Raw genomic sequence first — 14,350 nt, forward strand, 5'->3', positions numbered from 1 at the left:
GCATCCTTCTTCAAGCTAGATCTCACCTGTCACCATTAGCTTAACTTACCTTTTGTTTTCTTCCTTATCTTTCTGTTATTTTCTGTCTTTCAACCTGGGCTACATCTTGGTGCTTCTGCCCCCTCCTTTTTTTTTTTCATCTGGATATCCTTGAAGTTGATAGAGGCCATGGATCAACATGACAACCCATCATGCAGCCTGCAGTCTTGGGAACACATACACAAGTTGTCTTCATCTCCTTGAAGAGATTTGCATTTATTCTAATTATGGATTCTGAGGGTATGCAGGCTATGGTTATTGAAGGTAAGATAATTCTGCTTACAAGCACTTCTTTCCTCAGCTAAGGCACTACTAAACTGAGCTTTACTGTGAGCTCCATGTTGTTGGCCCAGCCTGTATCCACTTGACGATTACCAAAAGGCTGTCCAGGGAGTCCTTCCCACTACCCAGATCTTTAGTGAGGTGACCTAATGGTTCCTGTAGTTACTACAGCCTCTCTGGATGATGCAGCTCATAATTTCCTACTTATGTAGAGCAGATCTAGATCAAGTGGGTAAAGGTCATCTTTATTGAGACCAACTATCATTCCTGAACCTACTTTGATGGGAATCCCAACCTGAAGTCCAGAATTAGAGGTCTGTTTGCTGGTTCCTACTAATGTGGCAGACCTATGCAGTCTATGTGTTCGGTTCCTCTTTAGGTACCTGGAATTTTTCTTTTTGGCCAATAACACGTAGATATCCAGATGCCAAAGCTCAAATATAAAAGTCTGTTGATGCGGTTCCCTCTGCTGCTCTTTCTGCTGTAAGGCAAGAACCTGTAGTTATAGAATATGTGGAACACTTGCTGTGCTTCTGCACCCATGTTCAGCTTCTGAATTTGTGTGATCTCAACCTCACTGCTAAAGAAAATGCTCGTTACTGGTTACTGGCAAGAAGGTTCTACTAGAACCAAACAGACAAGAACTTCAGTCTGGCATTTTTAGCAGAAGATTGTGGCCTTAGTTGTAGTTATTCTGTCCTTTGTTCTCACTGAAGGAGTTTAGTTTTATCAGTGTCTGCCTAAAGAATAATGTCTACATACTACCCTCTTGATGAAATCTCCTTGACTTCTGTTCATTGTTGTAGTTTTGTGTTTTTGCTGGGCTTTGTTCCCAAACAGAGATCTAACGGGAACTGAATCTGATTCTGTTCAAACCATTCCCCTGAAAACAGTTATCTGTGTGCCTTGCACTGCACCTTTTCCTGGTGGTGGTTTTCATCCTGGCCATAGCACAGCTAGAAAGATAGAAGATGACCCTAGGTATTATATAGTCCTCTTCTCTGGACAGTGATGGAGCTGCCTTTGGAGATTGTAGCATCTGCTACAGCGTGTGATGCGTAGCTGCCCAAAGTCTGAACAGGCTAATAGACACCACATCTTGAAGAACTTCGGTCACTGATCACTAAGCATCTTTTGTTTATCTGGTTTTTTTATATATATATATATATATCTTCTCAGGAATTTTTTAATGTACTGATATTTTAAAGTGGTACCTGTTGATCAATAGTGAGTTTGAAATGGGCTTTAAGTGGTTAGGCAAACTTTTACCAGCACTTTGCTGTCACAGGTTTTGTTAGTATTGTCACATAGAAGGGCACTGAGAGCACTGTCTAAACTCATTCATACCAACTTTTGTTTAAAATATGACAGATTTTTATGTCTGCCCTTTCATTTTCACTTCAGATTTTGCCTGGGGGGGGTGGTGGTATTTATCAGTTTGAAAAGAATATGCAATTTTACACTTGCTACCAGCTAAGTTTGATAGTAAATGTAAAAATACAAGAAAATAAAAATATGGCTAATTTTTAATTTTATCATTTTAAGAGATGCACCATATTGAGACTGCAAATGTTTTACTTAGGATTGGGCAGTGATGCACCTCATCAGTCCTGTGAAGATCAGGAATTGAGTTGAGAGATGTGTTAATGATATCTGCCTTCACAGATGCGCATGGTGCTGATGGTAGGTAGGCTGGCCAAACTGGAATGAAAGTATCATTCATGATGATATATAATCCCATCATTTATTACAATTGTAGAATATCCCACGCTGGAACAGACCCACGAGGATCGAGTCCAACTCCTGATATGTGGGACTACACGGCATGAAATACCCCTCTAATGTTGGCGGATTCTCAGAGCTATTGGATTAATTATGCAAGTAGAAAGGGAAGAGAGAACAATCTTCAAATAGTTGAAAATACTGTTTTGAGCAGACATAGTATGAATTTTCATACAAAACTAAGAAAAGTCAGCTATGTTTAAAATCTCAATGTAATGAGCTTTGCCAAGGTTTTTGAGTACTTTCTTTAAGCAGTGTTTTCTTCTCTCTTGTAGCAACTAATTTTATGAAACATTAATTCAGTCACTCATTCCTGTTTTCAGCGAGAGCATTTATACTTTCTCCACTGTCAAGCAAAGGAGAATTAAAAAAAAGAGTTGCCATTTCAGTCTGCTAGCTGCTCTTTGTTATGGCTTCTGTAGCAAGATCTTTCAACTAGTCCCGCTATATTCAGGATCAGGGAACAGCTCAGAGAATTGCCATTTGAACAGCAGTCTTGTGGAAAAAGGTAAGAACCATTTCTTGCCAATCAGTGGGGCAGGGAATATGCTGTTCTTGTTTTGTTGGTGGTGGTGGTTGTGTGTTTTTTTGTTTTTTTTTTTTGCTCACTGTTCTGATCCAAAAAGTACAGACCAAGTTGTTGTTCCCTCTTCAAACAGATATGTCGGTGCTGCGGGTTGGTTCAGGGAGCGTGGTGGTGTTCTGACCCGGAAGCTGGGCAGCATTTTAGTTTAAGGTTTTACAGGAAGAGAGGGCAAGTTCAACCAGCTCATCAGGAGAAAAACTGGGGATGTGGGGGTGTTTTGGGTGAGTGTAGGTGATCACAGCAAGGGTTATGGGCTGCCAAGAAAGAAATGACACTAGCAAACAGTGGAAAATACCATGTTGTGAGGGGCGGGGATGATCTGAAAAGGGTATGACTAGCCCGAAGGGCAAGACCACTGACCATTTCACGAGAGCAACATCACAACTGCTGCAGCGCAGGTTTTACTGTCAGAAGTTGCCAAACGCGTGCCCCTGCATGTCTAAGAAACCAATCCAACATGGTTTTCAATGTAAACCTCATTCTGGGATTGAGTTTGGGTTTTGTGTAAATTATGAAAGAATGTGTTGGTTTAGAATCTTACACACACAGTGTGCTCAGTCTCTTTCAAACAGATTGTTGTTTCAGCAGCTTCCAACTCAATAATGTGTGTCTACATAGAGACATCTCATTCTGCAGGTTGTTAAAAGCCAATGCAAGCTACAACAGCGGCCTTCCTTCTTTCTCCTTTCCTTAGTGGTTAAAAGCCTGTTTTTCACGTTTGTCACCACCTCCAGTACCTACCTGCAGTTCATAGGGGCTTCTTGCAGGAAAGTAAACGAAATGAACTGAAAAGAGGTATTTGAAGTATGTGTCTATTGAGTTTCAGTTATTTGTTCAGCACAGGTCAGGTACTGAATAGTGCAATAAACTAGCCCCCCGGTTTGCTTCCTCGCTGTTCTAAGGCAGTGCCTGCCTTCTGCCTCCCTCAGGGCGTGCTTCGGCTGCCTTGGTGTTAGCTGCTGTGGTTATAACCACGAAAGGGGGCTTAAAGAGCCTATTTTAGCGCCGTTACTGCAGGTGTCCTGCGCCGCTGCCCGTGTTGATAAAGGTCTTGTTACCGGTGGCGGAAGAATTCTAGAGAGACTGAAAAGGAACTGAACCCACCCCCTCAGCACCTTCCTGGGCATCTGCTTAGGTCCCAGGTGTGAACAGTCACCGGCCCGCAGTCCCCTTGCACCTGTGCCCTCTCTCCCCCTGGGCTGTAGTTTCAGAGCTCCCTTTTCCAGCCAGCCCCCCCCGGGTGGTGCTTTACTGCCCCGTGAGGGGGCCAGACCCCGGCCCTGCGCGGAGAGGGAGGCCCCGCCCGCCTCCCCCCGCCTCGCTGCGGATTGGCGGCCGCCGTGTGTACACACACCAGGTGCGGCCAATGGCGGGCGGCGGCCGCCCGACCTCACGCGGGGCGGCGGCCAATGAGAGCGGCCGCTCACCAGACGCCGCCAAGCTTGTGCGGGGGAGAAGAAGCAGCCGGGTAGAGCGCGGCGCGGCGGCGGCGCCAGGCGGCGAGTGGGGGCCGGGCGCGGGGGGGCGGGGGCGGGACGCGAGGGGCCGGGAGGGGAGGGGGGGGAGCGGCGGGGCCGCCACGCGCAGGGGCTCGCGCCCGCCCACGGGGCCTCCTCGCGCGCGGCCCTGAGGCGGCAGCGGGCGGGGCGCGGCGGAGGGCTCGGCCCGGCCCGGCCCGGCCCGGCCTGCTGAGGGACCCGCCGCCCTCCCGGCGCCTCAGCGCCGCCGCCTAGGCCCGGCTCGCGCCGCCGCGTCCCCTCCCCTTCCTCCCCGCCGCCGCCGGGGCCTGCGGGCACCGGGGGCTGGCTGGGGGCCGGCAGCGGGAGGCCTGTCCCGCTTCTCCTCGGCGAGGGGCTCGGCGGCCGCGGGGGGCCCGGCCGTGAGGGCGGCCTGTCAGAGCGGGCCTGCAGACAATGGGGGAGCGCTCCCAGGCGAACTGCCTGGGGCGGGGAGGAACCGTACCTGCGGGAGAGCGCACAGCCCCGGGGTCAGCCCTGGGCTGAGCCGCGGGGAGAGCCCGTGCCGGGGCCTCGGGGGGCCCTGCCCTGCAGGGGCTTTGGTTGGCGTTTTCCCTGTCAGATCGTGGTCTGACACAGGTAGGGGACTGTTTGGATTCGTGTAGATTAACAGGTATGCTGTGTAAAAGTAAAAGGGAAAGGAAAGTGATCGTTTGGTCGCCTCTTATGGTTTGGAAACTAGTTCAATTACTATCATGCCTCTTCACCAGTATTTTAACAGCCAAGGGATTTATTTTTATATTTAATATAGATATTTATTTATTTATTTCTAAAAAGGATGTGGTTCTGTACTAAGGAAAAGATGGAAAATTTAAATGTTAGCAAGTTACCTCATGGGTGAATTTAATACTGATCGCATTTCCCTGTCAAATTGTTGGGCTTTCTCCTAAGCAGTTCTTGCTTGCTCAGAAATCACTGATTTGACACAAAGAGCAGAAAGAAACCGTTTGACCCATGCTGCATTGATGCAGTTAACGTTAGACAAAGTATATGCCCCTGGGTGGAATCCTCTTTATTGCTCTAGAGGGTTCTGATGGGCAAGCTCACTTTTCAGAGTGATACAGTACTGCTTTCAGAGCACAGCACCCAGAGACCAGCTGTCCAGCATAAAAGGGACAGGCCAAACAATTTGGCTAAGCAAAATAGTGCTGCTGTGCAGAGGATTTTGGTACTTCGGGAGAGTTCCTTATTTCCTACTCTTTTATCTGCTGGACGCTATCGTAGGAGACTCTTGGGCGTCTGGAACTGCTTGAGGGACAGTTGGAGCAACCTCAAAGTAAAGATATGGCCTTATGTTTTAGCATCTTGCGTTGGGTTTGGCTAAAAGTGCTGTTACAGGTTTGGTGAAAAGTAGGAATTGGAATTCTAGTCTTCTGTTCCCTGCAGGAGCGTGTAACGTTATTCAGTTCAAGTGAGCAGTTCTCTTCACCATGCCTAGAGGAAGGCCTAGTGCAAGTCTCTAAAAGCAATAGAAGAATAACGACTGGATAGGGCTAGGGGAGGGAAGTTGCAGCCCATACTGTGTAGATATTAATACTTAAACTTCTGCATCCTCACGTGGATCAGAACGGAGGATGGGTTCTGTAGTTACAACTAGTCTAATTCAGTTCTTAGAACTGCGTTTCTTCTGATGTGCTACCTTAAAAAGTGTTCTTAGAATTGTCTTCAATAAGCAGCAATTTCATACAGTGTTTGCTTTGTCTGCATACTTCTTGGTGTAATGATTCAGGATTTCTCAGTTGCCTTTCTAATTACTTTCATAGGACAAAACTATTAATGATCAACACCAAATCTTAAAATAGGAAAAATAAACTCTTTTTTGCGCAGTCTGGTGCAAGGAAATACATGTGGGGAGTTCCTGTGTGCAAAACCAAGAAGCCATTGGAATCAGTAACATTTTAGGTGTTTGGCAATCCACATGTGTTGGTATGCAAATAGTGTGCACATTACCTAAAAGCTGATGATATAACTGCCTGTTGTGGGATCTGAAAAGCCAGGCATGTGCCAGTGATGCTAGGAAATACTGTGAGAAGGTGCAGGTGTAGTGGGCAGTGACAGTTTTATAACAACTTCCTGGTTGGACTCTTGGTGAGTGCTTTGTAGCAGCCACTGTTAGGATGAGATTCACTTCCCCACACCCGTTTCTTGGTTTACAGACAGTAGCTCTTTTGCAAGAAGGTGAAGCAGTAATAAGTTAGCTTACACTAGTGGTCTCATTAAAGGAACCTTTTTGCTGCTTTGTCTTGTTTCCTGTGTGGAATGATAGTTTCCAATAAAGGGAAGGAAGGGTGGTAGCTGAGGTTATGCTTCTCCTATTCCTAGATAGCTGGTTCTTTCCCAAAAGAGAATGTGTCCCTAACATGAAGTTTTTGTTCTCTTCTGTAGGCTGAAGTCCATTTGTGAATGTAGTTTTGGTCCTGCTGCGTATTTTTTTCCCTTGTTAGGGAAAGTTAGGGCATGCTCCTCTGTTTGGAAAGTCGGGTTCTTGCTGCTGGCAGGTTGGTCTCCGTTTGGGTCGGATGAGAAAATGATTTGGTTCTGTCTTACAGCCTCCCATTCAACAGAGTCCCTTACTGACCGCTGTCAGGTGACTCCTTGGCAGGGACACAGGAAGGCTGCTTTGGGAGGAACTCATCCCTTTCCCAGTGGCAGGAGTTGGCAAGTGTGTTCTGGGTCAGTGACCTCTTTCGTTCACTGGTTTGTTATTGGGAATTTCAGCCCAAGATGTAAGTGGAAAAAAATCAAGAAAAATGTATGTTCAAAATGCAATTGGCAGGTTGCTACAGGTGAGGTTGTGTAAGTGAATTCTTCAACCTGGTAGCAGCTGTTGTAGTGTTTTGTGTGGAAATTAAAGCCTTAAAAGCAAACAGATGTATCAGTGTTTGCTCATTAATGCTTGTGAATGCCAGTGCACTAATGTGTTAAAAGTCACATGTGAACTGCAGCGGTCATCCATGTATTAAACCTTTCCTGTGTGAGCAGGAGTTATATTTACCAGAATAACTCTAATTGACCTATAATAGAAATTACAGTGGTGACATGACCAGTAGTTGAGAGTAAGATTAGGAACTACAATCAAAAGTGAGCTTATGTCCCCAAAGTGAAATCAAAAACCCTTAGTGAGGGGTTCTCCATACGTTGTAAGGAAAGAGAGAACTTCTCCCTTCATTATAAACTTGAGTTTGAGAAACTTGAGAAATCTATTTCTTTTCTCTGAAATGTGCAATCCAACTGTTGCAAGCTTCAGTTAGAATCCAGCTTACGATTGTGAATACCTTTAAACATTTTTTAAAAATCAGTTACTTCATATGTAAAACTGGTAAAATTCAGGCTGTGTATCCATTCTGTATAATAGGGCAGGCTTCTGTTGTCTCTCATAAGCAAATATTCTTGCTCCTCCTTGCTGCGTAAGAAATTGGGAAAGCTACGATCTGAAGACAAAACATCCCGCCACTTCCTAATACATTTTCAAAGCAAGCATGCATTCCAGTGAACTCCCCAAAAGCATGGATTAGTCTTCATGCGAGCAAAACATATCCAACCTTTTGTTACACTTCAACCCAGCAGTAAATTTGAAGTATGCCATAAATGCTTTTTTCAGAGGCTGAATCACGACATGGTGCCCAAGCAGAGGGAACTACTCAGACAGCTTGCTCAGCTGAAGGTTGGTGCTGTCTTGTGCGCAGGCCTAGGTGGTCATCTGGTGTGTTGGTGAGTCGTGGCATACAGAGAGCTTCCTTCTGCCCCCTTCCTACCCGTGGTTGCTAGTCTGAAACTATTAGGAGCTAAACTGGCTCAGCAAGGGGTCAGGTAAAAATGGGAGTTGTTGAGAGTGTGCAGTGTGGGGAAGGAGTGGGGAACTACGAAACAGGAAGAAGTGGGAAAGCCCTTTTAGCAGTGATAGTGGCAGGATCTTATGTCAGCACAGCTTGTTGCAGGGAGCTGCACCCTTTGGGTAGTTTTGTATGCTGTAATCAAGATTTGAAAGTTTGTGCATCACTGGAAAAAAAAACTTTTTCCTCTTTTGCCTTTCTACCAAATTTTTTTAACTTTTCCCCTTTGGTGAATACTGTCATAATCTTCAGTCCAGGCAAGAAGAGAGTTAATAATAGCTTTACACAGGAGCAAAGCTCCTAGTAAGTTATAAGAAAAACACGGGAAAGAGTCATTAAGTTTCTCCCCATCATCGAGTTCATTATCCCTATATAACTTGGTGATCTTTAATTAACTGTAAATGTAAAATTATCTTCAGTTCATTGGACATGAAGATCCTTCCAGCTGCAGGGTATGGAAAGAAGCGTATCTCAACAGGGCAGTTACCCTGTGCCATGTGCTTGCCAATGTACTGATAACTCTGGAAATTCTAAAATCTCAAAGCTTATTACAAGGCAATATCCAGAGCATTCTCTGAAGTATCATACAGCATGTACACTGGTGGTGGTAAGAAGCTTGTTTGAAACCTCAGTAGTGCAAAAGATGCTCCTGTCAGCTGAATTTAATTGAAAGAGAAGCTGATGTATTTACTGGCAATGCACAAAGACTGGCTTACCGAGGTATTTTTCAGTCATTCTTATAGATCACTCAATTTTGTTTTCCAAATGTCATCCCATTGCTAAAACGAACATCGGAAGAGAAAAAAAATATGGTCTTGAAAATATAGTATGCTCTTAACTGGCAGAAGGTTTTACCTGCCTCTTTGTACTGAACCAGTAGAAGCCCAAACGTTGTGCCCTGTATTGCAGTCGGCTATGGGAAAATACTTGGGCTAGAAGGCTACCTAGAGATCAAAAGATAAGCTTACAGAACAGGTTGGCTACTTAACGGAACTGCTGCTAAATTTCTGTTGCTTTGAAATGTATCGGTGCATGTCAGTGCTGATAGAAGTAAGTCGTCTCTAAATCAAAAAAAAAAAAAAAAGTTAAGTCATCTATTAAGTGGTGCATGAATGTTACCCGCTCTTCTGATGTCAAACCCTACATACTTTATCTTGAATGACAGTAAGCTGGTTTGGGGAATTAAAAACAGCCTCAGACTAGGTTTAAGTATATGGAAATCATTCCACATTTAATGTAACCTCCTCATTATTTGAGCAATAAGGGACGTGCTTCACCTCAACGATTTTGAAACAAGCCCTGAGTGCTGCAACGTGTAGTTTAGCATTGCTACTCGCATGGTGCTGGGTATGTCTGAGAGCCTGTCTAAGAAACTCTGTGCCTTGAGGGAAGGGATAGCCAGTTGCAGGCCGATGGGATTTGGGTCTAAGGCAGGCATGGCATCAGGCCGCTCTGCACCGCCAGGGCTGGACCAGCAGCAGCACTTTGGGCACAGCACTGACTGTAATGCATGGCAGCCAAGTGCTTGTAGACGTTGGGCACCGTCAGCTGGGAGAGTTTTATTACAGCTTTGGACTTTACCCCTGTGCTGTGTGGCGTTGTCCCTTGTGCATCCACTCAGACCTATTTTCATCGCAGGTCACCGTGCTGTTCCAGACATCTTGTGGCCTCCATTGACAGCTTTTGCTCGTTGTGTTGTAATGCCTGCAACAGTGACAGCAAATTGAGCCAGTCGTAGCAGTAATGGGGATGCATTGTTTGGGATCAAGTCAATGCTGAAAGGGATCTGATTCATTTGCTGCCTCAGTATGTGCTGCATGAGGTCTTAGAGGGACACTTCCCCGGCACCCTCCTGACAAACCACACTGAATGTCAGCTGTTTGTTGTGTAACTTCGGTGCTGCTGTCAGGAGGTGCCCCGCTGGTTGTTCTGACAGCACACTGGCATTTTGCGCCATCACAGCAGCTGAGGAGAAACTGGTCGGTATGGGTATTTACTTGGTTTCTTTCCTTCTGATTTCTCTGATGTTAGCTGGTTACCCCAAAGCACAGGATGAGATGTTTGCTTTCAAATAGGTTCACATGCAACTGTATCTTCCTTGTGTGTCTTGGCTTAAAGCAGTTGAGTTCATTTCATTTTCGTGGAATGTAGTAGTGAAATCAAAGTACTTTTGTACTTTGGCTTCATAGGTTGCAGTCTTTTAAGTCATATAAAAAATGATTAAACCTTGAGTGCTTCAGAATTATCCAGTCCTAAATAGTTTCTTTTTCAGTACTGCACGCAATAATGAAACCACGTTTGGTTTCACTAACAGCCATAATTTGTAGAAAGAAGATAAAGCAGTGTTTGTGCTTCGTGTGCCTTTCAGCCTTCAGAGCTCTACATGGGCTTGATGCTTTTAAACTCCCTCCTCTTCTCAAGGTATTTTATTTTGTTAAAAACTCCAGTACCATTTTACAGTCAGGTCTCTTAGATTTGCTTTGTTCAGTCTCTAATCACCTTGTCTGTTATCGGCTAGGGCTTTCCTGAAGGCATACTTTTACTTTGCTCACAGTAAATGCTGAAGAAAAAAAAAGTTGTAGTTCCTGTAAGATCTTCATCATGCACATCATAGCGGGTGTTCCTTTTGCATGTTTCCTAAGAGCTTCTTCCTTTTTTAATATTATTTCCAACATCAAGATTAGGTATGTGACGTGCTGAATACACACCCTTTAGTTGGGTTTTTGGAGTTCAGTAAGTGACAAACTGGATGTTGTATGGCCATTTGGTGATTCTGTGACATGGGTATCCCTGTTTTTTTTTTCCAGTCTGTGGGCCAAGTTTATTCCTTGTGCATATACATAAAGGATAAAACTGAGACTATGTCATCTGAAGATGACTCGGGGAAAAAAAAGTTTGTCAACAAATCAATGAAATCTTTCTAGAGATGTGCAAAATCATTAATTTGAAGTTCAGAAACTTGGTAACAGACCTGTTTTTCTGTTTCTCGGAGTACCAAGAAATTATTCTGATGAGTACATACAGATTTTTTCACTAAAATCAGTTCTTCCTGACCTCAATTGCTTCAAAAAGGAATTGGATACTGAAACATTTTTCAGGAACAAGAAGGTGACACAGTTCTGGGAGCAGGTGGATTTGGGACCAGTACTTTGTAGTTTTGAAACTTTACTGCTCTGAAAGCGGAGATACGAGGCAACATATGTGTGACAGGTGGTCTGCTCTGTGTGGATGCTGTGCATAAATTAGTTGTTTAACATGAAGCCTGTGCTGCTTAGTAAGGAATCTCTCTGTCACCGCTCTTCTCTGAAATCAGCTTTGGAGTGACGTAGCTTGGAGCTAGTGCATTAGTGCATTCTGCTTTGTTGTTACTGCAACTTCAGAGTAAATCTGCCTTTTAACTTGTAAGGAGGAATATGTACAGGTAACCATTCTTGCACTGTTTTGTGGTAACTTGAGCTTGATTATCTAGGTTTTCATAAAGTTGTGGAAGAAATCACAGCTCAAACTTTACAAAGTTACACAGTTCACTTTGCTCACTGTGCTCTGCATTTGACCAAAAGGCAAAATTAGGGGAGTGGGTTATAAGCCAAGGCTTAGGTTACAAAGGGAGAACCTTAGTTCAAATAAAGCAGCCTCTGTGCCATGTGCCTTGGGCTCTAAACCTGCCTTTAGGCAGCCTCATTTCAGTAGCAACTAGTTAAAGGACAAAAAGGCAGAGGTTTATGTTTCTGTATCAGTGCAGTGCAGGCTGTCAGACAGTGATGGGGACTGAGGAGAATCTCCATTCTGAGGCCATCTGTATGGGTTCTTTTGTCTGAGCCTGACGAGAGGTCATGGCAGATGGTGGGGTCGCAAAGTCTGGCTTCTTGAGCTTGACAAAGTGTGTTCATAAAGCTGGAAGAACACCGACTGTTTGTGCAGGCTGAAGAGCGTTGTGGCAGAGACGGTAACAGTTTATGATGATGCCTTCTGGATCACTAAGCCTAGTGGCAAATAACCTGTCAGAGATGGAACTATTTTGCTTATCTGTCAGCAGTTTAAAACTGCTTAGCAGTTGTGTTCTTATCTACGCTTTATGTGAGTACATTACTTGTAAAGCCTCTTAAAGCAAGACAGATAGGGTAAGCTACATAAATTTTGGCCAGGGCTCCAGATGACATATTTGGAAAGTGTGTGTGGAAGGAGGAGGAAGGCAGAGAAAGAAGTAGCACGCGGATCCTCATTTTCAGGTGTGGTGCAGGGTGTCAAGTGTTTGCTCCTTGCCATGACCACTGTTGCTTTATGGCCTTTTTGTGGCAACTTTTCAGGTTTCAGTGTGGTGTTCGTGTGCTGAACGGCTGCTTGGTCACGGCTGCAGGGAGGCCAAGACCTAGGGGAGATGGATACAACTCCTGCAACAGCAAATGGAGAACACCTCCAAGTTGAATAGAATATTTTCCACTAACCCTAGTAACAGTTGAAGGGATACAATGTCTGAATGCACCAAGAAATCTACAGAAAAGTCACAGAATTTAGTATTCTTCTGGATTAATCAAAATCGTGAGCGCAGCGCTGGTAGAGTCCCTCACGAGCAATGTACACTGCTGAAACTGGTTGGGTACTTCCTTAGAAGGGAGGTGAAGACTCACAGAGGAAACAGCATAAATTGCACCTGCTTTTGCAGTTGGTGATTTCTGCTGTAAATGGTTGTGACTCATAGATAGTAACTAGTTTAGGCATCTTCTAAAAGATTTTTCTGAATCGATTCCACTCTTGAAAGTGTGAACATCTCTCCCTCATGCATCTAAGTGCAATTCAGATGACTTTTGTAGTCCAATTATTAACATCAAGTAGTACTTGTAAAGTACTTTCAAAGTACTTAAGCATTTTGTCAAGTTAATTCTGTCTTTAAAATGTTTTTTGCTGCCAGCATTGATTTGTAACTTTTCTTCAGTTTTCTGTAAGACTTCTGGAATCTTTGATTTAAAAAGAAGTCACTTTAAGTATTCTTCAGTTTAGTAGAATGTTTATCTTTTCCTGGAACACTAATATTCTAATTCTAATTACAGTATTAACCTTCTTATATAAGGACAATATAAAAGCCTGAAAATACGTATTTTAAAAAGTGAGTTTGAACTGGAACATGTTTTTTTTAGACGTTTCCAAAAAATACTAAATGTTTGCTGTGTGGGTACATTTTGTATTATTTCCTACTTCTTATCAAGATCTTTGAACATCTGCAGCAAATGGAATTAGAAGCATTCTCTGGAGGTTAAAGACGCAGTGGAGGGAATTAATTCACTTCTAGTTTTTAGGGTCAGTCTGCATTAGATGTAAATGATTGCATGGCTTTAATTATGAGACTTTAGTAATGGTATGACAAGCTCTGCCAGCACATTAATATATTTGGAGCTCTGTATATAAGATTACATCTCTGACTATTTCAGGCAATGTAAATTTCTAGTATCTGTGCAGAACCTAACTGTTGTGGTGATACTAAAAAGAAAAAAAAACACGTAAAAATCTACTATCCTTGGGAGAAGCAGAGTTTCAGATAGAGAGCTAGTTGAAAATGTATTTTAACTCAGATGTTTTACTTTCTTACAGGATGTTCATTTTAAAGATTACGTGAAGATGAAAAGGGATATCTTATGGTTTTACAGAATATAAAGCAATACTCTGACATGACGGCAAAAAATGTAAGTTTATGAGTCTATACCATGTATTACCTTTTATATTAACATGCTACCGGTCACTTCCGGCTTTCAGAATTTGACGGTCTTTGTGTTTGCGTCTTTGAATGGACAAGATTTTTGTGTACTACACACACATGTCCCAGCATCTTCTGCAGTGTCAATTAAATGAGTTGGAGGCTCTTTAAGGATATAGAGTTTAATCAGCTACAGGTCAGGTTGATAATCAAGGCAATGCTTTATGCTGTTGTTTCCACTAACATCGCTCCAAACTTACCAGAGAGCTTCTCATTTTGTTGAAGCACCAGAGTAAAATCCTTCTACTGAATCTGAGTCTCAAAACTAGAAAGAGCAGAAATACGACACATTTCTGTGCTCGTGGCTGTACACTCCTGGTTTCAAGAAGACTCGGGGCCTTCCTGTGTGTTCATCTGCCACGTTAACCAGATTGTAGAGTAGTGTCCTGAGGCTCTGTCTTTGACTTCCCTACCCCCGGTTCTGAGGAAGCTAATAAAATGGGTAACAGCCTGACCTTAGTTTTCTGCCTGAATAGCTGTGCTTCTTGAGGTACACAATTTGTATACAGAACAGTTTTGATTAAGCTTGGTGGTCAATGAGTGAATATTGCTTTGAGTCCTC

At 43.7% G+C, this 14,350-nt stretch overlaps 1 protein-coding gene across 14 annotated transcripts in view; it reads left to right on the top strand.

Annotated features, from left to right (window-relative positions):
- Window positions 1–2,247: 2,247 nt before the first annotated feature.
- Window positions 2,248–14,350, top strand: part of TFDP2 (transcription factor Dp-2) — a 54,161-nt gene continuing 42,058 nt past the window's right edge. The window contains exons 1-3 of one of the 14 annotated variants that reach the window (XM_083847887.1): window positions 4,354–4,785; window positions 7,808–7,870; window positions 13,626–13,717. Coding sequence is in view for 9 of the 14 variants with exons in the window: in XM_083847890.1 (XP_083704016.1) it covers window positions 13,670–13,717 (48 nt within the window). In the remaining 5 variants the exon portion in view is untranslated. Of the gene's footprint in view, window positions 2,612–3,967; window positions 4,189–4,343; window positions 4,786–4,811; window positions 7,918–13,625; window positions 13,718–14,350 lie in introns of those variants that run through there. The other 13 variants (XM_083847890.1, XM_083847894.1, XM_083847883.1 and 10 more) reach the window with 13 other exon arrangements.

This window comes from Anser anser (assembly GCF_964211835.1).
Source record: "Anser anser genome assembly, chromosome: 9".
Classification (NCBI taxonomy): Eukaryota; Metazoa; Chordata; class Aves; order Anseriformes; family Anatidae; genus Anser; species Anser anser.